The sequence below is a fragment of the Sciurus vulgaris genome, assembly GCF_902686455.1.
Source record: "Sciurus vulgaris genome assembly, chromosome: 9".
In the NCBI taxonomy this organism is placed as follows: Eukaryota; Metazoa; Chordata; class Mammalia; order Rodentia; family Sciuridae; genus Sciurus; species Sciurus vulgaris.
Window position 1 is genome coordinate 81,386,306 of NC_136469.1, and position 26,268 is coordinate 81,412,573.

Here is a 26,268-nt window from a genome sequence, read left to right on the forward strand (position 1 = left end):
TAGGACAACTAAACTACCTCGGATCTAGCCACCAAATATGGCATATCCTTGCAGTAGTGATGTTATATTGGTGGCATCAGTCAACAGTGTATGTCATGCAGTACAGACATAGCAAGCCTTGTCCTGACTATGTTTCACATTTGTGAAGAATTCAGGTATGGCCACCTGGTGAATTCAGTTGTTAAGCAATATAAAATGGGAACTTGTATACCCCACTATTTCTAAGGTTCCCATTCATTTTTTTTTCTTTTTCTTCTTGTTTACTGTATCATGAGTACTACTTTATAAAAGTGGAAAAAATATACCTAGGGATCTGTAGTAATAACTGCTTTGCAGACCCTTAAAACTACTAATTTGCTACTTATACAGAAAGTGAAAATTAGTTGGCAATTATAACAATCAATCCAAATAGTAACAATGAATGTGAAACTAGTGTAGAAATAGGATTCAGTTTACTTGACACCAGCTTAATTTCTTAGGAAGGGCTCATCTCCATTTGAAATGGAGTCATCCTGTGTGATTACTGTAATAGAAGGTATTTTCATCAAATTATCAAATTTAAGTGCCTAATCAAGGCGAGGGTTGTAACAGTCTTTGTTTAATACAAGCCAAGATAGTGATTTTGAATAATTGTAGCCTTTAAATACATGGTTTGTGAAAAACTGGCACTTAAAATATTATTTCCTTTAGCCACAGGTTCTCCTCTCCCTAGGAACATTAGGAATTTTAGTTTTGCCAGAAACTAAAAAGTTCATCTTTAAGAGAGGTATTGAGAGGAAGAAAAGAACATGCAATGTTACTTATCAGATAATAATCACATTATTAACTAAGGACGTGATTAAGCAACAAATTCTATGATCTAATAACTGAATTATTAGTTATCCAAACCTTTTAATTCCAGAGTTTATTTAATTCCATATCATAATTGAATTCTTGAGAGTGGATCATAGATTTTCATCCAAAATTCTAGAATTTTGATGAGGACGACTCCCAGCTCTATGGGTGCTACTTTCAAGGCCATAAGATCTCATGGCCCTGATTTAACCCTGACCTGAACCTTAAGCCTTAGATCAAAATCATGCTGATGCCCCATTTTAGGACTGTGCTTTCAGTCTTTTGTTTATGCATGAGTTAATATTGCATTGATAAAGTGTTATGTTCACCATTTAAAATTTGGACCTGAAGCTGGATGTGACAGCATACTTATGTAATCCCAACGACCTGAGAGGCTGAGGCAGGTGGATCACAAGTTTGAGACCAGCCTCAGCAGTTTAGCAAGGTCCTAAGTAATTTGGTGAGACCCTGTATCAAAATTAAAAATTAAAAGGACTGGGGATATAGCTCACTGGTAGTGTGCCCCTAGGTTCAATCCCCAGTACTAAAAGATTAAAAATGGATAAAATAGAATTTGAACTTGAAGCATTAAATTTGTCATTTAATTTATACTTAAAATAGTTTGTACCAATTGTTACCCTTTGTTCATTGATCATTTCATATGCATAAATTAAATCTCTTAAAGCAGACATTCATAAAAAAATTGTTAGAATATAAAATATTACTGGTGTTTCTTAATGAGTTGACAAACTTTTAAATACTGGTGTGTTTTCAGGATAGAATTGACTGAATATCTAAAAAGATGTTGATTGATGTTGAATCTTATTCCCAAAATGCCTTTTGTACATTCAGTATTAGAAAAGTCACTTTAATGTGCCTCAGTTTATCCATCTCTAAAATGTTGTTACTTTCCAGTGTAGTGATTTTAGAATAAGATATTTTCCATGTTGGTATATCAGCAAGGAGAATTTTTTTCTAGTGGGCCCCATAAGGGCATGCTATGTCATACTCATTATTATGGTGAAATGCTATTTTGAAAATGGCTATAATATCTCTTAAGACCACAAGTTTGATTTATATACTAAGTAGTAGAAGATTTTGGTGTAAATAGGATATATTTCCCCCTAAAACATCACTTTTTGGCTTACATAATACCATTGCTTTTAAGTTGACATTTTGTCCAAATGAAAATACACTAAGTAGTTATTATCAAGTTAAAAATGAGGAGAAAGTTCAGTTATTTTAGGTGTGGAACCATTTTTTTTTTTTCAGTAAAATGTTCTAAGAAAATAGTCTTGTTTTAATTTTAAAAATTCTCATCTTTGTCAATAGTGTATGAATTATGTAATACTTGCCATCCAAATTAATACATAAAAAAGAGCATACTTTGTTTTTTAAATATTATTTCTTTGAATCATAGAGCATACAAGGTCTGTAGGAAGAATTATTCCATGTTAATACTTAAGTATTTTGTGAAAATGTTAAATATTGTAAGAAAGCTATCCTCTGATTTTTATCTTTACTATGATGCATTTATTATAAAGGAATATTCACATGAATGTGAGTTGCTGTCAACTATAAACACGTATGTCAGCATTTACTGACCACCTGTTATGTGCACAGCACTACTGGTAAAATGTTTAAGACATTGTTAACATTAAAGAATATTTAAAAGTTGCCTAGAAATCTGAGCCTTGTAATAATGTATATTTGTTATTTTTGTTATGTTAAACATATACTCTCCAGCTACAGTACTAAAAAAGATGAGTTTTAATTTTTATCTATGTGTAAACTATAAAAGCTCTTTATCTATAGACTTTAAAAGTACATTTAAAAATTATTTTTAGCCTTTAAGTTTTAGCAATTTTTAGGGTTGTGGTTAACTCATTTAAGAAACAGTTATATTTCTCTATAAAGCCATTTTCAAATAGCAAGATAGTGCTGGTCTATTTTTGTTTATTACACTGCAATTCTATAAGTTGCATGACAAAATATGTATTATGTAAATAAACTGGGTTTACTAAATATATTAAGTGCTGCTTGTCATTCTTTATAATACATAACAGCTTTAAAATCATATTTTAGAATCAGGAATGAAGAATCAGGGAATATCTGTCACATCTTATGGCATCCCACCTGGACAGAGTATACGATTTGAAGATTGTGATTGACTGGCATAAAGCTGTACAACTCTCCACTTGGCAGGTACTTACTAGAGATATACTTTGCCCTGTACTAAATGTCAAGGGGCAAAGCCTGCACTTCTAGATTCCTTCCAATTGCTTAGTAGATCCATATCCACCCCAAATCATCACTGAGTAATTCCATCCCTGCCAAAGTGTGTAAAGAATCAGCTGAGCTATTAGAAGGGCAGAAGTACTTTTTATGTGCATTATATCCATGTGTATATTGAAGAGAGGTATAGATGTTTTTGAGTATTGGGCTCCCCTGAAATTTTGTACCATACTTCTGTAGGGTAGTAAGGTAATGATCCAGAACTGAAACTACTTTTAAAAGAACACTTTTTGAAGGGAGACAAAAGTAGTGGTATGAAAAGTCAACCTCTATATACTCACATGGCTGAAATGAACAGCCACTGAGGCCCTCTTCTTGCTCTACAAATGTAGGATTAAACACTACCTAGCCTACATGTGCTCTCAGTTGTGCCAGCCCTGTTTTTAACAATGCAACAAATACAACTTCAAGAGTGCATAACTTTAATTTGAGGGTATTAACTATGCCACATATGAAGCTTGAGCTGGGAATTATTGCAAAAGGGAATTACTCAAAACAGCTCAAATTGAACCATAGGGGTTAACTATAACAATTTGAACAGTGATACATGCAGACTTTTTAAAATAACTTTTCTCATCATTTGTGATACTGTGCTGCTTTGTGCTATTAAGACACAAAAGCCCTTATTTTTCCACATAGCTTGAAATAAATGTTACTACTTCAAAGAAAGAAAAAGTACAAATAAGATTAATCTGGTTTATGACTGAGACACTGTCACAAGCCACCAATCTAGGCTCCAGTTTTTGGGACATTACATTATCATACTGAAGCCTGGGCCATCAATTCCATGTTTTCCTCATTAATGTTCCAAAGCTGCTTTTCTGACATAGTCAAGAAGCAAAACATTCAAAGATTTTTTAACAATTATATGTTAACAAACTTTTAATAGTTTAAAAAATAAAGTAGGAATAATGTGAATTCTATGCCAAACAAGTTATCCTAAAGGCATTTCAAGGTCTTTTGGTTCTGCCTTACCATCATCACTATAAATAACAGTAAGTGATTAAAACAATTTTTATTGCAAAAAGTCTAGGTCAAATGGATTTTCTTACTTAAATCCTAAGGGCTCCTTAAGAACAATCTTGTTTTTTTGTTTTTTTTTTTTTTTAATATTCCTAGTACACAATAAGTGTGTAAGATCCATGGTGTAAATGAAAGAAATCAATAGAAGTTTATATCCAAAACTTTTAATAAGACAAATAATGAAAAACTCCAAAGTCACAGATTATAAAGAATAAGTAATCCATTTGGAATTTATTGCATTTAAAGAAAGCAGATTATTAAAAGAGGTATGATAAATACAGTAAGAAAATAACTTCAAATTTCAAACAAAACAAAGTGTATCAGGGACAGAATTCAAGAATAAGCAATATAAAGGCAATAAAGTCATAAAGTCAGTTAGTGCTTAATTAGATATGGAGGGGACAACCAATCCTGTCTCACGAGTTTCCCAGCTACATTTGAGAACTGAAGTTACTTTTAGCAAGTATACTTTACAACTATTAGAAATATAATAAAGGTGTAAATCTGGGTTTTTTTTTTTTAAAGGTTAAAGTTATTTGCTTAGTGGTACATAAAAGGCTTCAGAAAATTCAAGTTTAACAAAAAATGGAAGTGTAATCAAAGAAAGTGCACTTAAAGCTGTTTGCCAGCAATTAAAAAAGTAGCTTCTATACTGCTATTAGATGACTTCTCAATCACAAAAAGAGCATAGTAATAAAAACAATTCTCTTTCAAAAGTAGTACTATAAATTTTAAAATAAAACAGAACCCCAATGACCCTTTGCATTTTCACTTACTTTATTCTTTTAGTGGCTTTTGTAAACCCTCACTAGGAGTGAATGTTCTTTTAGCTATGATTGTGGTTGCAATTCCATTTTTTAAAAATTCACATTAACTCCAGTAGAGAGATGTGATGTGCATGCATGTGTATATAATTATATCTTAATATAGAAAACACCACTGAATATAAAAGTTTTCAAATAATCATTATGTTATTCTCACAGTAGATATGTCATCTCATTCTCACAGTAGTAGACTGTCAACTCAATAATTGGACCTAAAATGATGAGTAGTTTTGCTAAAAAAAAAAAAAAAAAAAAAAAAATTCACTGCACATTTTACATATATTTAAACAAATGTACCCAAACTCCTCAGAACCAATGATATTAATACACTTGTACCTTCTGACAGTGCTTATGTGAAGTACCAGAACTTAAACCCAGTAGAAAAGCTGAGTAGTAAGGAAACTGTACTGATGAACACCAACATAGAAGAGTGGATTCCATCTTAGTCTGTTCCACCAGCAAAATGAAAACAGTCTATCACTGATAAAAAGGGTAGGACTGAAAGGTTGCATCTGTCTGCAAATCCAGATGTTATAACTATGCCCAAATGCACGTGTATATACCCAAGGATGGTTAATGGTTGTTATCACTTCTGAATAAATATTCTAATCAGTACATTTCATCTAGCCTGCAACTTCCCTTCCTCCACCTATTATATATACCAGTTTTTATGTCTTAGCAGATATATTCTTCAATGCCATAAAAACTGTTCTTTTAAATAATAACATTTTATTGAAGTGATATTAAAATAGTTAAGCAAATGGTCCACTTTTAAAAAGATGATTCAGAATCAACAAGCATTGTTAAAGCTGTTAGGAAACAACTTTGGCCTCACATTTTGCTAGCTTCATGTGTTAATTCCCTTAGTGATGTTCAAGTATAACAGGTTTAGAGTTATAACTACTTTGCATCCTTAGAAGCACAGGGCACATCCAAATAGTAATAGGAAAATATTTTTTCTTAAATATTAAGCTTAAATCAGAGCTGGACCACCCCATATTAGAACAAAACTTTTACTGAGTGCTTTAAATGTGCCAGATAACATAAATGCTACCATGTGCTTTGGGAATTTAATTCTCATCAGGGAATTAACCTGGGCATCAGTTGTGTAGAGTTGACCTACACCTTAACTATGGTGGGGGAGCTGAATGAAAATGGAAAGTATAAATCTCTACTCCTTGGAAAAATGCCTCTTATTTCAACACAAAGGAATCTCCCCATTTCTATTCCATTGGATCCCCAATTGAATCCTAAGTTTTTCCTCTTAGCTACCATCTTAAAAAGAGGAAAGTCACCAGACTATGCTATTATAAACAAGAATGTAAATATTTTAAGCCATGGCAGAGTTGTTTCCTCAGAAATCTGTCCCAACATTTTAAGCCAAAGGGTCTCTTCAGTGTCTGAATCATTTACATTATTCAGTGTATTGAAGAGCAAATAAAACTATGTATTTTATGTTTACATCCTAAGGAGACTGTATTAGTTCCTCTACTACCCTTCTAAAAGATGAGCTAATTAAGATCAAGAGATGAAGGATTACAATAGTCAAAGAAGCATATTATGAACACATTATCCAACAGATTTCTTTTAAAAAAAAATTCTGTTTGATACAAACCTACTGTAGTTCATAAATTTACTCTTCACTTAAAAGAAAGTATCACTTGAATCTATTTTGTAGTTTAAAAGAACATCTACTTGGACATTTGCATTAGCAGAATTAATCAACCTGAGAATCAGAAAAAAAGGTGCAAAAAACATTTGCCTTTGGCACAAGGACAAGTAATTGGTGCAGTCCAGCTCTAGAAGCACAACTATAAATAGTAATGTAATGCTTGGTCTGCCTCTGCTACAGTGTGATTCACATATCGCTTCCCCATTCATCAATTTCTGTCTGATTTAGCACTAGAAAATAATAAAAAGTATGTGGATTAGTTACATATCCTTTGCTTCATTACAAGTTTAAAACTGAAAACTGGCAAATAATTTATCCTACTGGGGCACTATAATTAGGATTCTAATAAGATTACTCATAAAATACACTTTAATTGGGTGCAAAGAACACCCAAGGAGAGTGCTAGTTGATGAATTTTCACCCCTTTTCACAAATGTTCTAGAAACTTTTGTTAATCTGATAGGGAGTTAATTATAACTTAAAGCTTAGATACTATATTCACATTAATTCATGTCATTATCATTAAACATTTCTATAAAATCTCAAATTTCTAATTATCATTTATGGTATAGAAAAAAGGCAATTTGGTAGCTGGGTTCTTTTCACTAAAAAGACACAATCAGCTAGCAGAATTAAGATGCTAGTCCCTCATCATCTAATACCTTATATCCATTTTAAGATCTGGTGTGTTAGTGCAGAGGTACTTGTAGCAGGATGCACAAGTCCTGCCTATAAGGCTTTGAGGGTGTCACTGTTTTGTGCACTTTATTAAAAGTACTCCACTGTCTAAACCTAAGTAAAATAACTGTTGCTCATGATTTGGGGAATATTTGATGAAGGTGGTAGTTTAACAAAGTACATTATTAAATGCAACATGATTTTACATTGTAAACATCTTAAAAATTCAGGGTTTCAGCCACATTTGTTTTTCCTGAAATAAAGTTTCTATACAACCTTTGTCCTCACTCCCAGTTTTTTTTTTTTTTTTTTTTTTTTTTTTTTTTTTAATTATCTGCTTCCTTAGGGACATACAAGTTTTTGGCAAGAAGCCATTTGAAAAAAATAGTGTTTCTAAAGTATTCAATGTTTTTTTGTTCTTACATAACATTCATGTCTTTTACATTTTTCAAATGCCAGATATGTCTTTACATTTTTACTCTAGGCTTCAATTAGATACTCCATGTTTCTAAAATTTCTTAATTGACAAATTATATATATTTATCATGTACATGTTGTTTTGAAATATGTATACATGTAGAAGGGCTAAACTGAGCTAATTAACATAATTATTTCACATAATTATCATAAGATATCCCATATTAATGGCACTTGTTTTTAAAAATACACAGAATTTTAGGCACAACAGTCAGTTTTTTCTGGCTCTGCTTTGTAGAGAAGTGTGTATGAACTAAAGACTCTACACTCTCCTGATAAGATCTTCCTAATTCTTTAGGAGAGCTAGATTGCTTGTTTTTTTCTGTGTGAAAATTAGAAGAAACCGTAAAATTCATAAACAGAATTAATGTCTGTACAAATAGCCTAATTTTAAATGCTGCATCTGGAATGAGCTTGGGATGTGCACATAAATGACACTGTTTTATCAAAAATAATGATATAGCTTTACTGTCCCTTCTCAGTGTCTACACACCTGGGATGGAAATGTGCTTTCACTGGAAGTACCACACTTTGCATTTCCATGCTGTGATGACAGTAGCAGAAATCCTTGGTTAGAGCTTTCTGTTTAGCTCCTTTTTCTGCTTGGAAGAGGCTTCAAGTTACTACCCTGTAGAGATACTTCCTTTTTCTATTTGGTTTATTTAAAAATCACCTATCCTGACTGACCTGTAAGAATGAATGATATAAAGAGCTATACAAATAAATTTTCTTCAAATTCATAAAACTATTCATACTTTTTTGAAACAGGAGTAAATGCCAAGAATCCATCAGAAGTATCTACTGTTTAGAAGGAAATGGAGCAGCACCAAATGGGTCTAATTCTACTGGTTGGGACTGTTGGGACTGATGTGGTGGGATGCTTTGCACCACAAGTTCTGTAAAGGGCACGGCACCAAAGTCATCTATTTTCATCGCATCTGCACTATGGAATGACCCATGTAGTGAATTCTGTCTTGGCCGCCCAGGCAGGACAGTATTGTGATCAGCACGGATGTCACTCAGGCCTTGATGTGGCTGGTGCCATGGCAGGTCTGGAGGATGGAAGGGCTTGGCACCAAAGGGATCCAACAGACTCTCCTCTGGTTGTAGGACACTCCCCCTGTCTTTCCCATCAGTCAGTGCAACACTAATGTTCTCCTTGGAGTCTGAGATGGTTAAAAATTCATTGCTGCTTTGAGAATCTCGGCGGCCCACTTTCTTGTGCCTGCGAGCCCTCTCTGGAGTGCGATAGGTAGGCTTCAAAGTCTTCTTTGTGCTAGTTGGTGTGCCATGATGCCGCTTCCCGTTACTTTTGGACATATCCTGCTTTGTGCGCCTCTGGCGAGAGGACAGTTTTTGTAAGCTGCGCTGTTTGACTTTTTGCTGTTGACTCCCAGTTATCTCCTCAAAGGGCACAAGCCCAAAAAGGTCCTCCTTACTTTCACTTTTACTTGTTGATGTGGGAAAGGGCTGAAAGGGAGTGCAGCCAAATATATCTACACTTTTAGGACAACCAGGAATAGCATGTGCCTCAGACCCTACTACAGGGCAGTCTTGGATATTCACCTTCTTGCCAAAGGGCGCCTTCGTGAAGACATCAAATTCCTCTTGCTCTAGTCCAACAGTAGGAAACACCTGTTGAGAGAGGTTCTTTTCATTCTCTCCTTGCTGGGGCTGTTGAGCACGCACTGCAAAGAAAGGAACGGCACCAAATACATCAAACTCCTGTTTGGGAGTCTCCACCCCAACATCAGAAGGTACATGGGTTAGGGTGAGGAGTGCTGCATTAGGATCTTGGGTTGGTCCACTGCCAGATTTCTCTCTGTAGACAGCGCTCACACTGCTGTACTTTGCTTTGGCCTGCTCATACTCAGAATCAGAGCTATGTTTCTCCTCCTCTTCCTCATCTTCAGAATCCATGAGGAGAGGCCTGTGACCCAGATTTTCTGGTTCAGTATCATCATCATTAAAATCTCCTTGTTCTCCAGGAACTTCTTCATCGTCTTGGTCTTCCTCTTCACTGCTCTTAGGAGAAGGGGGATCTGATTCAAAATCACTTTCAGAGTCATCATTCCCCTTTTGTACATGACCTCGTACTGATAAATTTGCTGAGGTTTTCTTTTCAATCCGCTGATATTTAGATATTGGACTTGCTTTTCCATTCTTTATAGGGTTTGTAGTGCTATTTTCTTGATTCATGGATGGATATTCACCTTTCTTTTCTGGAGAACCTGCAGGTTCAAATAAAAAATATTATAGGCTTCCAGTACATTTCAAACCCCATTTTCATGAAGCACATGGCATTACATATCCCTCATACCAGTTCCCTCAAAGGAAAAAATAATGTCTTCAATTCTTTGTCACTGTCCTCAGGTAGATGGTTAGGTCCTTACTGCAGACACATACTTGTCTCTGGTCCCTATACACTACTTACTTATCACAGACCCTCACTGCCAGCTAAATTTTATTTATAGCACCCAGCATAAGACTGAATATAAAAAAAAAAAAAAAAAGTTTTTTCTCCCAAACATTAATGTAAGATGAATCAGCTGATTGTAACTGCAGCAAACAATTCACCAAACAACATTGTTTGTATTTCAACTCTTTTTGTTTTTCATAGAGATCAATGGGTCTCTATAGGTATGAATACCTTGTCTGTTTAGTTACATGTTTCACTAATTTTTTTCAAACCAGCATTTTGACTTTTACACATCAATTTTGTTTTTTGCCACACTGAGGATTGAACCTGGAGATACTCTACCACTGCACTATATCCCCAACCCTTTTTATTTTGAGACAGGTCTCACCAAGTTGCCCAGGCAGGCCTTGAACTTGCAATCCTCCTGCCTTAGCCTCCCAAGTCACAGGGCTTACAGGTGTGCACTATCGCATCTGATTTAAATCAGTGTCTTTTGAGTTAACTTAGCACAAGTGCATCCTTCATAGCCTGATCAAAGCTAAGAACCAGATACTAAACTGATGTACCAAAAATGGTTCTTCCTTTAGCTACAATATCTATACTACTAGACATTCCATTAAAGGCTCTCTTTCAAACAAATGTAAACAATCAGGAGACTGTGTGATAGGCAATTAAACTTCACCAAATATAGAGCTTTAAAATCTAAGTATGGTATTTAGAAGAGAAATATAGTTTATTAGATTTTATGAAAATATACTACCTTCCCAATACATAGATATACTGAATGAATTAGTCCAGTCAATTTGATTTAGTCACACATACTCATCCCTTCCCTTCAGGCTCAAATATTTTCAAAACAATTAGATGGGGCTGGGAGCACAGTCTTTAATCACAGAACTAGTTAGCTCATGTTGGAGGGACCATTACTTTCTCATCATTTACATGGTGATCTCTGGCATGTGGTACCTCGGTTATCTCCACCTCTTTTGAAGTCCGTATTGTCATCTTCCTATAGGTCTGCAAGCCTTGTCTTTAACACCGCCTTAAAAATATGTGTGTTCCTTAGGGTTCAGTCCCTGGTTGTTTCTCCCTCTGCATCTTCTCCTTGGAGTTTTAATACTTGTATGTTGACTGCCAAATATACTGATAGCATTTGGCTCAGTGGTATCTTTCTAACCCAAATCTTCTCATGAGTTACAGACTCAGATCTCTAATATGTACCATGAATACTTACCTATCTACTCAGAATATGTATGCTACCATTAACCTCAAACCAAATCATTTCAAGAGAACATCTTTCCTCTTAAGGTGCTCTTCACCAGCAGTTCCCTTTAGTGGATAGCACCTCCACCTATGGAGGTTCCTCAGACCAGCAGAAATCTGGAAATCATCTCCCCTCTTCCCACCAGTGTGTGTCTGTGGTTTTTAAATCTCCCAAATACGTTCCCTTTTCTCCTCCCACTTGTCTATTCATTCCCTCATTATCTCTCACCTAGCAACTCAGCCTCTAAACTTGCTTCCCCCACGATTCTCACAGCCCCCATCTATTCCTTTACCTTGTCACCTGAATAATTTTTCTGAAAAACTAATCACATGGCTCCCTTCTTAAAAATCTTCAGTGGCTCTCTGAAGTGGAACCCTTAGCATAATGCAGGGTTCTCTATTTGGGTTGTCTTGCCAAATCTGTAGTCTCATACCCTGTTTCCCACATTATTATTCTTTAGCCTACTCAAACTCAAACCAAATGGCTATCCACCCTTTCAGGAATGTAATACACTTGGAAAATACTCTACAACACTCTCCTGTCTTAACATCTCTTTCCCACTGCAATAAAACACTGCACTTTAATATGAATGTCCTATAATCTCCCTCTTTCACCAGACTGCCTCATGAAGGTGGCTATGTTTCAAGACCCAGCCAGGGTCACAGCCCTTCAGAGCCACCCCTCAAACTCCTGAAACTGGTACAAACCTTAATTGAATACCTACTCCACTAGACTGCAAATGTTTATCACATCTCATTTATTACCCATCTCTACCCTAGCACTGACTAATCAATTTGTATTAAAACGCGATATTGAGCCCAGTGTGGTGGCACATGCCTGTAATCCCAGCAACTCAGGAGGCTAAAGCAGGAGGATTATGAGTTCAAACACAGCTTCAGCAACTCAGCGATACCCTGCCATTAATAAAGTATAAAAAAGGGCTGGGGATGTGGCTCGGTGGTTAAAGTTCCCCTGGGTTCAATTCCTAGTACCAAAAAGAAAAAGAAAATGAAACTGACTACTCTGAGCTCACCAAATATATTCAGAATATAAAAAGTTACAAGAAATATGAAGGAATAAAAGTAAACTCTACATCTGTAGATCTTTTTAGCTCAGAATTCAGTTACTTGCATTTTCTTATTTCATTCAGTGCTCTGAAATAAAGGAGGAATGGGTGCAAAAGTCTACTGTGGGCAGGCAGTGAAGGTCTCCCTAAGGACATGACAGTTAAGAATGAACAATGAGGAGCCAGCTATGCAAAGGATAAACTGGAAGCTGCTCCAGATAAAAGCAAGAGTATGTTTGAGGGACTTTCAAATGGACTGGTGTGGTTGAAGCACAGTGAGCAAGGGGGACACTGTACAAAATGGGGCAGGAAAGAATGGAAAAGGAAACACTGTGAAGGTCTCTGGAAGCCATGAATGGAGTCCATATTTCATTGGAAATTCAATATATGGCAGAAAACTATTACAAGGCTTTAAAATGGGTGCCATGATCACAATTTTATTCCAAAAAGATGACCGACTTCTATGTAGAAAAGTAAAATGGAGTGGAAAAGCTTGTTGGGGGTGGGCCATCAGGGAAAAGAAAATTGCAGTAATTCAAGTTAGAGTTTATGTTGGCTTTGATGAAAATGGCAGAAGGGTAGATAAAAGTGGAAAAATCAGAGACTGAAGAGAAAAATTCAGGAAAGATGGTGATACCATTAACAGAGAGTAAGTAAAAAAGTTGAACTGGGGATATATAATTCAGTGAAAGAGTGCTTGCCTAACATGGGCAAGGCCCTGGGTTCAATCCCAGCATTGAAAAAAAATTTTTCTAAAGAAGCTGGAAAGTAGAGATAATAAAAAAGATTGGTTTTTGACACATTAAGCTTGATGTATGTGTACGTAAGGATAAAGAAGATACCCATGGCTTGAGCACATGCTTAATGTTTGGCTAAAGAAAATAGACTTGGGTATTATCACCATGTAGAGGGTGTATAGAAACAGTCACAGACTAAAAAACATCACTTAATGAGAAAAGAAGGTGCAAAACTGAGCCGCAGGGTGCAAAACATTCAGAAGTCAAAGAATAGGAAATTGCAAAGCAAACTGATAAGCACCTTTCTAAAAGGACTAAGACCATGTGAGTATAATGTCATGGAAAGCAAGAGCAGAGGTGAGAGAGAACAGAGCCAGAAGGTACAAAGAGCTAGGCTAAACTGAAGACAGAATGTGGCCATTGGATCTAGTCATCATTTGAGGTTTACTGGTAACCTTGACCTCAGTGGTGGTAGTAAAAGACTGAGTGGGAAACAAGATTATGGAAAACTTCATCAGGTTATACTTAAATACAATATAATCTGCCAGTTCCTTAAAACTAACTAGGAGCTATATGCTATTTTTTATCCTAACAGTAGGACCAAATCAAATACAGATTCTCAAGTTTGACTGTTCTTCCATAGAGCATACTTCTGATAGTAAAAACCAAGATTACTTTTAGATTAAGAGAATTTATTTTCATGGATTGTTACTCAAAATATGTATGGTTTCAGGGAACTCCCAGTCATCCCTTACTGGACCATTTCTGCTAAGATATGTTTTAACTTTATTACCTCAAGCTACTGAAGAGCTTAGTAACCCACTGGGCAAACCCCTCACATTTGCTCATGGACACCTCCAGTAACATCCCAATGGGAATAAAACAGTTGTATGTCTCAGGCAACAAAGTCTATGGAATGATGCACTGAATATTCTGCCTCCACCCCACTCAGGTGGAATATGCTTGTTAGAGGTGCTAATGAGTCCTACACAGAAGAATTGTTAATTTTTATAAAACCCAGGATTTCCCTAATTTGCTTCTCTGTGCTTTTATTTACAGGTAACACCTGTTAACCTTAATAAACAATGATGCAACAAGCACTTTGGGGAAATGCTGCTCTATAACCTCTCTGGGAGATTTACCATTTCTAGGGAACTAAATTTTATTCCTGAAGATCTCCTGGAACATTTAACACAGGATAGCTATTCAATCTTGCAGTGTCCTTCAATTCACCTTCATTTTGTTATTCTTATATATTTTAATTCCAGTCTTCTTAAAATATACTGTTTCCATTATCCAACTGGCCACCTCTGCTTTCCAGGACACACCTGCTGCATTCTACTTCTTATTCTGACTGCTCTGTCATTTCAACATTGCATGAATAGAGAGAAAAATATTTGTTGTGAAGTGCCATGCAGATACATTTTTGTAACTGTCAGTGTGGATCCAAATTTGTGGGGTCTCTTTACTTACCATTTTTTAATATATTTTTCCAATACAAACATTGTTCATTATTCTGATAGGAGCACAATAAAACATTTTATATAACACTTTTAAATATTTATCACTACATTATTTCTAGTTTTACTGCATTTAAAATAGGACCATGACACTTGTGCACTTTTTCCTTGAGGGAGGAAAAAAAGAAAACCCTCCCTTTTAAAGAATTTTCACATTATCCATTTATGTTATTTCCTTATTATGGATAATACACATAAGGAGTATGCATATATATGTGAAGTGTAAAAATAACCCAATAACAATCCTGCCAAGATCACAGCTATCCTAACCTTTCCTTGTGCATGCAATGGGATAATAACAGGTTTTATTTCATACTGCTGTTATGAAGAAAAGAATTAAAATAGTGCCTGACACGATTAGCACTTTATCATCATCCTCTCCAGGGAAGAGCCAAATTCAATTATTTCATCCACCACATTCAATAATCTTTTAGTAACTTTTCTGGGCTCAAAGGATGAAGATTAAATGAAAGAGTAGGGAGAAGAGGGAGGGAAAGAAACAATTCTATCACTAATTCAAGAGGAGTTCAGGTCCACTTTCAAACTACCAGAAAAAAAGTAGGCTAACAGATGTATATCCACACCCAAGGATACATTTTTGATCCTGGAAATTATATCTCTGATTTTTAAATAGCTACATTTGAGAGCACAGTATAAGAAATGAAAAAAGACTGATTTTAAAAAGAGCAAGAAAACACACACAATGATGTATGCTATCTTTGTGGTTTCAGACTAGATCCCTAAAATGTATGGGCAACTGGTTGATGTAGACAGACTGGTTTTATTACTATCTCCCCTTCATAAAACTAAAATATTTGTTTAAATTCCTTTTTCTCCCACATTCTCATAGCCCACACTTCAAATGTTTCTATACATCTTCAAATTTCTACTCCTTCATAAACTTTGTAGTCAAGAGAAGTAATAAGGCTCTCTGAAAACATACCAGTAACAACTTAAGTGGTAAGCACCATTAAACCAGATTTAAGTTTATGGTCAGATCTCTCTATCACCTCCTGTTAAGGGAAAAGTAGTTTCTTGCTGCAAGTCAAAACAATCCTAGATAAGTTTACATTCTACAGTAACAGCAATCTACCTAATCATCCCCTCTTCATTGTTAAGCTACAAAAGAGCTGAGAAAGAAATAGGAATTACAGAAAAATAAAGTTGTGTTAATAAAACTTTCCCAGATATCAAAGTCCTCTTTACACTCAAATCCCTTATAAAATGGTGTAGCATTGGCATATAAGCTACTTTATCATCCTGTATACTTTAAATCATCTGTAGATGACTTATAACTAATACAATATAAATGCTATGTAAATAGTTGTTATACTGTATTGTTTAGGGAATGATGAAAGAAGTCTCAATATGTTCAATTCAAGTGACATTTTAAAAAAAATATTTTTGATCCACAGTTGGTTGAATCCATGGATGTAGAAGGTCAACTATATTTTAAGGCTTTTAGTCCTGATCTATAGACCCAAAAGATGGTCAAAATAAGATTACAAGTCAGAAAGTTGGTTTCAATTGTACAGTATATATAGTACTTTAAAATGTGACCTCTAGCTAAAATCCATTTATTTGCCTGAACAATCCTGGAATTTAAAAAAAATTCAGATATTCCCATTATTTGCTTCTGGGGACAGATTGCTTCTTCCCAGTTGTTAGATTAAATAATACATAGTTGATCTACTATGAAATTTAATCAGGATTATCTCACTGCCAAAGTTAATTTCCCCAAAGTATAGCCTAAATATGTTGCTTTGTAATTCAAAATATCCTAAATCCTAATAATCTCCATATTTACTGAGATTTGTATTAACATAAAAATGACTGGTTTTCAAGTAGGTGGGAGGGGAGCTATAATACTTAATCACTAGGACTGTATACTTACAGCTTAAACAAATGCCTAGAATGTGGATCTTATCTCAGTTACATCTTTTCTTTATTAATTTTGGTAATACCATAAAATTTCCTGTGTTGACCCATTATTTTTTATCTGTGGATCTGATCAGAGCATGTGTCTTTGTTTAAACAAAACAGTAGAATGTTTTGATGGAATAACTTCGACTCAAGATGTTCTTTTGTGCCATAAAACTACTAACTAAAAATTTCAGCTTTTTTGAGTTTCTTAACAAGAATCATTTCAATAGTGACAATGAAGCAAGTTTATTAATTTATGCAATTTTTAATACACAAATGGTATGAAAAAATCTGTGATCAATTATTTATAAGCAAATCTTAGCAAAAGTGTTAATCGACTAAGAGCTATTTCACTGTTCCCAAAGAACAACAAACAAGAAAACCATCAGTCAAAATATATTATGTAGATTTTTTTGTGAAAAAACTCAAAATAGTGAATACATTAATATATTCCACATATATGTAAGAAAAATATGGGATAAAACTTTAAGGCAGTTCAGGTATGGACTAAGGATATTTGTTTCTATTTTTAAATAAAAATATTTTCAAAGATTCAGTATTGTGAATTAAGAATACTAGATGTTCACAGCCTACATTTATAAAATGACACACTTTCACAACTGGAAGAAACTTTGGAGCCTATATAATGAATAATGGTCTAAACCATTTCAAGATGAACTGAAACTTTTACCTGAGGGTACATATCTACTTAACAGAAGCACTTGGACCAGAATGCAAGTCTTAACACCTAGTTCAGTGATCTCTGAATTCTTTACTTCTTTTGAACTCCACTAACTGAAATAATAGCAAATTCTTGTCTTTTGAGGTTGGGTTTGATTGCTGGAAACAGCCAAAGTTCATTCAAACCCAAAGCCTAAAAATAAGGGAAGCGACTAAGATAAGCAATGCAAATTTGGGAAAATTATTAAGAATAATATAGGTAGATTATGAAGTCTTAAATTCTCTTGGATAGCTTAGAAACTATCTTTCAAAGAAAAAAAATTTTTTTCCAGTGCTGGGGATTGAACCCAGGGCCTTCGTGCTTAACAGGCAAGCTCTCTAACAACTGAGTTATATCCCCAGCCCTCAAAAAAATTTTAAGTACTATAAAAATGTTAGAGTAAGGGAAGTATCATTGAAGTGAATGTCAAGAGGATTACTGCTTATTAGTAAACAAATTCTGCTGATGAAAATAATTCTCATTATTTTACTTCATAAACATGTCAAAGATAATAACTGAATGTTTCAATAATTCAGTAACCTCAATAAAACTAATAAGCTTTTACTAAACAAGTAAAGACAAACAATTAGCCATTTGGTAACTAAAAATATGTAACATATTTCCCTTTTTTCATCAGTAGAGAATACTAAATGAAAATGCCCTTTGATGACCTGTATTATTATTTGGAATCATGCATTATTTAGTGTTTTACTCTCTTCATCTGTAAAGTAGGGATAACAATAGTATCTGCCTCATAAATCTGTAATAGAAATTAAAGTGAAAATACCCGTAAAGTGGTGGTACACTGTAGGTACTCAGTAAAGGATCATTACTGTTAGTGCTACTGTATTTTACCATCATCTTTTAGTTACTTATGGAGTACCTAACTATATACTTCTAATGGTACTAAGAAATGAAATCAGATGGGATAGGAAATAACACTGTCAAGTGTATAAATGTAGTGCCAACAGCTTTTCATATATTATCTCTCAGCTCCCCAGTATGAGGCTCCCACGTTTGGGTGAAAATGCTTTGTAAGGTATGCTACGATCTTGCTGAGAGTTATTTTTCTCTTCCATCTTATTAACTACAACTTCAGTTTTTTCCCTCTCGTTTTCCATGTTAGGTCACTGTTATGACTTCCTAATATTTCAAAGTTATATACATAGTTACCACCCAAAACTTAGTTCTTGACATTTTTTTTTTATCTTTTTCTACTTTTTTCTTTTGGATAATCTTAATCCTATCTCATTACTTCAACTGTATCTTGAAAGCATAAAACAAGAAGGTATTTCTAGAGATTTAGTCCAATCTCTCTGAATGCATAAGAAATTTAAAGCTGACTAAAGTTAAGGCCATGTAACAAAGCTATGGTGATGCCTCTTGCTGAAGACACTAGCTTCAAATTCTTATCTGTAAATTAAACTAACACTAGAATATCACTGCAAAAATTCAGCATAGCTTATCATTAACCCATTACAAAATGTAACCATAGTTTTGTCTTACTATATATTTTTTTGTATCCTCTTTACAAAATCATACCTGAAAAGTAAAAAATTCCAAGAGGATAAGCAATGTATTGTTTCCATTTTACCAAATAGTTATTTTGTAGAACTATATACCTCAGAATATTTTATAGTAAGGTTAAGTTGTAGAAATATTGTGAGGTTTTTATCAAAAAACAAAATAACACTCAACTTTACAAAACCCACAGAAGATAAACATCCAAATAAGCCTTAGTTTCCTCACCTATAAAATAGGGAAAATATTGTTAACTTACCTGAAAGAATTGAACATTAAATAATAGTCATCTTATTTGGTGAAATTTTATTAAATATTTGTGGGGGTGTTTGTGATAGAGACCAAGATTAGATTACTCAAGTACAGTTTGATAGGGAATCATTCATCAAGGTATTGAATGGCATTCAAAGATAAATGAGAGTGCCTGACTTCAAAAAGCTTATCATTCATATCAACAGATTCATTTAAATGATTATGTTCATTTATGCACTCAGAAACCCACATATTAATCCTGATTCTACTGATCTGGAAAATAAGTGATAAAGGTAAAAATAAGGCAGTTCTGAAAAATGAGTTTACCTTATCCAATGACTTTAAGACACAAATTTGCCCATTCTGTATTTGTGAGTTTTTCAGAAAGGAAATTTCTGAGTGTTCAAATTTCAAAGCTCAAAACACAACTCCAAATCAAAAGCCAAATTTTCAGTCAATACCTAAAATATTTCTTGGTAGGTTTTTATATATTTGTTATAGTATTCTTTTAAATAAATACTTCATAAGAAGAGTGAGATTCTAGTTAATGCCACACAATTTAAAATACATATTGTGAAATATGTATTCTTAAATCAAATAAGGGAACCTTCATAAGTACCATACCAAAATATTCAGAATATTTAGAAAATAACAAGTGAGAGGAGGGAAGTATACTTTACATCATACTGTCCTCATTACCCACTCTTCTAATCAGGCTTCCATGTAGAGTAGAGGGCAGTTTTCTTTTAGTTATTAAACATGTGGTACGCTTTTAATCATGAAAAAGCCTCCAGTATCAAAGAAATTTTGTTTCGATGTTCTTTTATTCACTATCAGATTATAGAGGATAAATGGCTTGAAACTGCTATTAGAATTACATGCCTTCTGTTGTCTCATCATTGAGGGTAGAAAGGAGGGCTGTAAGATTCTAAAGCATGCTTTGAATTGGTAGCATACTGCCAGCCATCATTTCTCTGCAGTTTACCATGGAAGGCCCAAGGATTAGTGGATTAGGATTAGGTTTTATCAAAGTCTGTACAATTTCTCTAAAGACACAGCAAGTAAACAGGGTTTAAGTAAAAGAAGAGACTCATAGTAGTTGTGAACAGCTTCCCTTCATCAGACTAAAAATGCCATAAATGATGTCTTTATTAAGTTACACATTACTGTAGATTTTTATCTCAAACAGTTAATACTTTTGTTTTCCTACTATTCAAAGAACAGTTTAGAATCAGAGTCGAATTCCTACTTTTTGAACAATGTGACCTTTAAGCAAGCCACTAACCTAAGTCTCAGTTTCCAATGTATATTTACACTCGAATTCAATATATGGTAACTATTACTGCCAACATCCTAAAATAGAAAAACTCTTTAATTTTTAAAATTTGTTTAATTGGTGGAAAAATTTTGATATTTAAGGATTACATAATAGAATATAAAGAAATAAACTATATACTTCCTCATGGCTTATAAAATGACCCAGCATTTGAACCCAAACCTAATTAAACCTAAGCCAAATTTAAAATGAAATAAAAGAAATCTAAAACTTCGATGACCTAATACGGCCTCCATGTCAATAGAACTTTCCAAGTGCAATTTTAGAATTTCATAAAACCTTTTTATGTTTCTGAGGTTGTGGGTCCTTACTAAAATTAGGTAGTATGCACTATAATATAATTCGCAGAGCCAAATGTCCATGCTGGTATACAAAGTAACTATAAAGCAATACCCTGACAAGAAGGAAGGAAGTATGGGTTTCCTGACATATAATGAATACCATGTTTTTCATAGGGTGTATAGTGGGTACTAATGCTTTAGTTAAAAATAGGAATGACCATATTAAACAACAGCCTCACAAATAGGTTCTACATTTTAAAAGTTTGAAGTAGCTAAGAGAATAATTACTTATCATGAAAACTCTTTACTTCTCCTAGCTGAACAACACTAACATTTCAGAATTTGGTAGTGAACTGTAAAAATACTCAATAATAATACCAATAACAGCAGCCACTATTGCAACCAATATTTACTGAAGAGGTGTGTGCTTTCTATAACATCCTCTTACTTAATCCTCTCAATAATTCTATCAAGTAGCTAGTATTATCCCCAATTTAAGATAAAGAAACTCTACAAGTTGGGAAATACCCAATATCAAATGGTTAATCTGTGACAAAACTATGATTTGAGCCCAGGGTTTTATAATTCCATAGTCAAGGTCTCTCTGACAGACTACACTATTAATATCAGTTTAGCAATATCACACAAAAGGTAAATATAATTCCATGGTAATAAAAATATAAATTTAAGGAATAAGACATTACATTTGCATATAGCATCAAACAGATCCTTGATATAATTATCTGGTTTGCACACATGGATGATTTTTAAATCTAAAGTTGTTGTTTTTTTTCCATAAAGGAATGTTTAAAAAGAAAAGTGAGATTTAGATCATTTTAAGACATAGGTCTACCAAAATGTTATCTTCAGCTAATATTCATAAAAGTCCTAAGTTGCCAAACCAAGGTAGGCCTGTTGATTGTACCAGTGGGGTGTACAGGAAGCTCCTAAAGAGACAGAAGATAATGCATGCTGTAAGAAGGTGTTCTGGATTCTAAATACTACAGGACCCAGAACCAGCAACATAAGGAATAGCTACTCCTCTGATGAACACCAGGCCCCTTACTCATGCTATTCCATTTGATCAGAAAACCTTTTCTCCCATTTTCCTTCTAGAAAACTCATTATCTTTCACATTTCAAACATCATATGTTTATGATCAACACCTTAAAACCTCTGCCATCCTCCTTACTATCCTCCCATATCAGTGTCAGAGGCTCATGTTTGTTGTTCTACAGGAGAAATGTTTATAGTTTTATCTCCCTGGGGACTTCCAATTGGAAACAACATCACAGAAAGATTTCTGTTCACCTGCCACCTAATACTGAGAAAATAATTTAAATCAATGGGAAAATTTGGCCGCCTTTCCCATTTTGCTTCCTGTATGGATCTTTCAAAAGGGAGATTCAAATCCCAACGTTCAGCAGGCTCTGATATTCTCTGTCTCCTGTTCTTCCATATCATTATTTCCCAACTTTTACACATGTACTTTTTCTCTTTGGTGTTCAGCCAGCCATGGGACTGCTACTTTTTTCTTTGCTGATACATGGTCACAAGCCCTTATTCATTATGAAAACCTCAACATCAATTATGATGACCCAGACCCCAAATTACAGGATCCTCTTTGATGCCAAACACTTATACTTTTAAGTGTTCACATAAGCCACTTTCAATGGTATCTCTGTTTATAACCTCAGATCTATCGAGATTTTCTCCTCACGTATCCCACAATCATTATGTTGCAATAGGTACTCTGGCTTCCTATTCAAGTGCTTATCATCATCCCCAGTGGCCTCACTGCCTTCTCTATACAGCCCCATCTCAATCTATACGACTTGAACTGTCTTGCCAGCACTCTTTTCTCCTTCCACATTTCTTTTGCTGATCACACACAATTTTACAATACTTGACTCCTCTCCTAAACTACCTGCAACCAACCAACAGAAATTATACAGTCAAGGAGACTGACATCACTGTACACCAGTCAACAGCAAGCTAGACAGATTCCTGAGAACCTTGTAGATCCACAGCAACAGTTGTCCCATACTCGCACATTCCAAACTATCTGACTTCTCAAGCCACTGGCCCTGCCATTATTTTGTCTCCGCAGACAACCTTGCCTCATACTTCATAGAAAAACTAAGGCCACTGGGCATTAATTATTCTTAATCCCATAACATACCTCTTTATATCTATGTCCAGCTTCAAGGACAGAAATTTTCATATCTTGGTAGACACTGATTCTTCCATCTGTGCTGTTATCCCCATCTCCTTTAGGGCAGTATTTGGGTTTTGAGTTCTTTTTCTTTTTAAATTTTTTTACAATACTATTCTTTCTTCTTTATTCCTTTACCTTCAGTCTTTACATATTAACCCACCCACATCATATAAGTTTTTTGCATATCAAACTAAAGAAAATCTTTCCCTTTACCCATACCCATCTTCCCCTATTAGTACAGTTGGACACCTGCAAAGAATAATGCATCATTGATATCTTACTGTCCTTATCACCCATTCATTTCTCAGTCCACTCAATCAGAATTCCAATTACATTATTTTGACCAAGATTAATCACTAAATGCTAACTCCAGTGGGTAACTTCTAATTACCTTATCCCCATGAGCATTTTCCAAGCCATGGTTAATCTCCTCTCCCCTTTCCTCAGCTCTCTTCTATTTCTCCTATCTCTATGGTCCTTCTCCCCCCACCCCCACCAATCTCCTCTGTTTTGCCCCTTAAGTGTTATGGGATCACCCTGAATTCTCTTCTCAGCATTTTACTCTCTTTTCTAACTCTCTGAAGTGATTTCCTATGACTTTCCTGATGTAAATCTGCCTCTCTGACCAAGATTTCTTACTTGAATGCCAGTTCCTTGTGCCTAAATGCCTATGAATAATATTCTGATGCTACCCTACCACACCCACCAAGACTCAAACACAATCTATGTGAAACTGAACTCTTCCCCTTGACCTACTCTGTTTTCTCTTTGTAGAAAAGAACATCACCAATTTCATCAAACCAAAATCCTGATAATCACTTTAGGTTTCTTTCTTACCCTCAAGGAACTCCCGTTCCTTCCCATATGGTTACTAAATCCTATAGGTTTATGCCTCTAGAACATCTCTCAGGCCATCATTTCTTTTTCATCATTAAGAAAATAATAATCCAAAATTCCAAATAAATACATATGAAGGTAAAAGAAAGGTAGTAGAAGACATAGTAGGTCCAAATCTTCATCATGTTGGCTTAGGATCAGACTTCCTCAACAAGACTCCCAAAGCACAAGAAATTAAAGCAAGAATCAATAAATGGGATGGACTCAAACTAAAAAGCTTTTTCTCAGCACAGGAAACAATACAGAGTGGGAGAAAATCTCTTCCACACACACTTCAGATAGAGCACTAACCTCCAAAATTTATAAAGAACTTAAAAAACTTTACACCAAAAATACAAAGAACTCGATCAATAAATGAGCTAAGGAACTGGGCAGAAACTTCACAGAAGATACACAAACGATCAACAAGTATATGAAAAAGTGCTCGTCATCTCTAGTAATTAGAGAAATGCAAACCAAAACCACCCTAAGATTTTATCTAACTTCAATTAGAATGACTTTTATCAAGAACACAAGCCATAAACAGTGTTGGCGTGGATGTGGGGAAAAAGGCACACTCATACATTGCTGGTGGAGGTACAAACTGGTGCAATCACTCTGGAAAGCAGTATGGAGATCCCTCAGAAAACTTGGAAAGGACCTACCATTTGACCCAGTTACCCCATTCCTCAGTCTATACCCAAAGGACTTAAAATCAGTACACTACAGTAACACAGCCACATCAATATTTATCGCTGGTCAATTCACAATAGCTAGATTGCGGAACCAAACTAGATGCCCTTCAATAGATGAATGGATAAAGAAACTACAATGGAATATTATTCAGCAATAAAGAAGAATAAAATTATAGCATTTGCAGGTAAATGGATGGAGCTGGAGAATATCATGCTAAGTGAAATAAACCAATCCCAAAAAACCAAAGGCCAAATTTTTTTCTCTGTTAAGTGGATGATGATACATAATGGGGAGGGGGGTTTGACAGGGGGGTTACAGAAGAATGGAGGAACTTTGCAATGTATAGAGGGAAATGGGGGGAGGGGTGGGGGAAGGAAAGATAGTGGACTGAGACAGACATCATTACCCCATGTATACGTATGATTACACAAATGGTGTTTATCTACATCGTATACAACCATAGAAATGAAAAGTTGTACCCCATTTGTGTACAATGAATCTAAATATAGTCTGTAAAATTTTTTAAAAATTTTAGAAAATAAAAAAGTTGGAACAACAAGGAAAAACATAATCATACTAGTATATAAATTGAATATATAACTAAAAAGAGTAATAATGTAACATGGAATGTGATAATTAAGTTCTAATTTATCATAATAGAAAATCACTGGCTAATTTCTAACACTGAAAATAAAAACAGCAGTTTACAAAAAAAAAAAGCAGGTATACTTCTTATTTTCATTATTAATTTCCAATTCACATTGTCCCAACTGATTGAACACACATAAAGTTAATTTCTTACTTGCTCTTAATTTCTGGAACCATTTTGCTATAGTCCACACTTTGAGGAGTGCTCAGTCTTCCCAGCTCTGATTTCAGTCATCCAGTTTATATTTCACCACGTATTCTTTCTAGAATGCATATCTAATCACATTCCTTTCCTGTTTAAAGTCCTTTCATTTCTCCTATCATCTCCATATCATAGCCCCTACCTGCCTCTATGATTTTATTTTCCCCCTCACCTAATGTTGTCATTCTCAAATGCCTACATTTCCCTGAACATACTAAATGTCTCCGGCCTTTGCTCATAACTATTTTCTCTACTTGAATGTCCTGCCATATTTTGCCTGCAAGTTAACTCACACATATTCATTTTTCAACACTTACAATAAATAACATCTTTTCCATGAAGCTTTCCTCATTTCCCAATCCCAACTTAGCCAAAGCAAGGCCCCATCTCCTTTGTGCTCCCCACTGAGTACAGATCTATCAAAGCACCTTCAATACTTAACTGCACATAGTTTTCATGTCCATCTCTAATAAACTCTGAGCCCTGACAGGCAGATACTTTAATATTTATTATAGTCCCTTTAGATTTTTTAGGTGAAACCATAACTAGTAATAGTTCCTAAATTAATTAACTTCTGAGACTATACTCATATTAACCAAAGCTGAGAAATTGGAAAGTAGAAGAAATAAGAGACACCAATACAAATGCAAATTAAAACAAAAGTTTATCTGTACATGGCTGAGCACTTAGTGTAAAAATGCTATGAAAAGAAGGCACTAAGTGGAAAGAAAAATAATCAAAAGTTTTATATACCTAGTCTTAAGAAGTATAAAATTTATCAGTTG

The 26,268-nt window shown here is 34.7% G+C and overlaps 2 protein-coding genes across 10 annotated transcripts in view; one reads left to right on the forward strand and one right to left on the reverse strand.

The window, feature by feature from the left end:
* The window catches only part of PAQR3 (progestin and adipoQ receptor family member 3), a 69,814-nt gene that overhangs the window by 24,069 nt on the left and 19,477 nt on the right, over positions 1 to 26,268 (forward strand). For 2 of the 7 annotated variants that reach the window (XM_079152946.1, XM_079152953.1), the window contains one exon: positions 4 to 2,861. In XM_079152946.1, the coding sequence (XP_079009072.1) occupies positions 4 to 146 (143 nt within the window). In that variant the 3' untranslated portion in view covers positions 147 to 2,861. Of the gene's footprint in view, positions 1 to 3; positions 2,862 to 2,919; positions 3,046 to 8,571; positions 8,710 to 26,268 lie in introns of those variants that run through there. The other 5 variants (XM_079152949.1, XM_079152948.1, XM_079152947.1 and 2 more) reach the window with 5 other exon arrangements.
* The window catches only part of BMP2K (BMP2 inducible kinase), a 150,844-nt gene continuing 128,872 nt past the window's right edge, over positions 4,297 to 26,268 (reverse strand). For 2 of the 3 annotated variants that reach the window (XM_079152939.1, XM_079152937.1), the window contains one exon: positions 4,355 to 10,034. In XM_079152939.1, coding sequence (XP_079009065.1) covers positions 8,602 to 10,034 — 1,433 coding nt within the window. In that variant the 3' untranslated portion in view covers positions 4,355 to 8,601. Of the gene's footprint in view, positions 10,035 to 26,268 lie in introns of all 3 variants that reach the window. The other variant, XM_079152938.1, reaches the window with a different exon arrangement.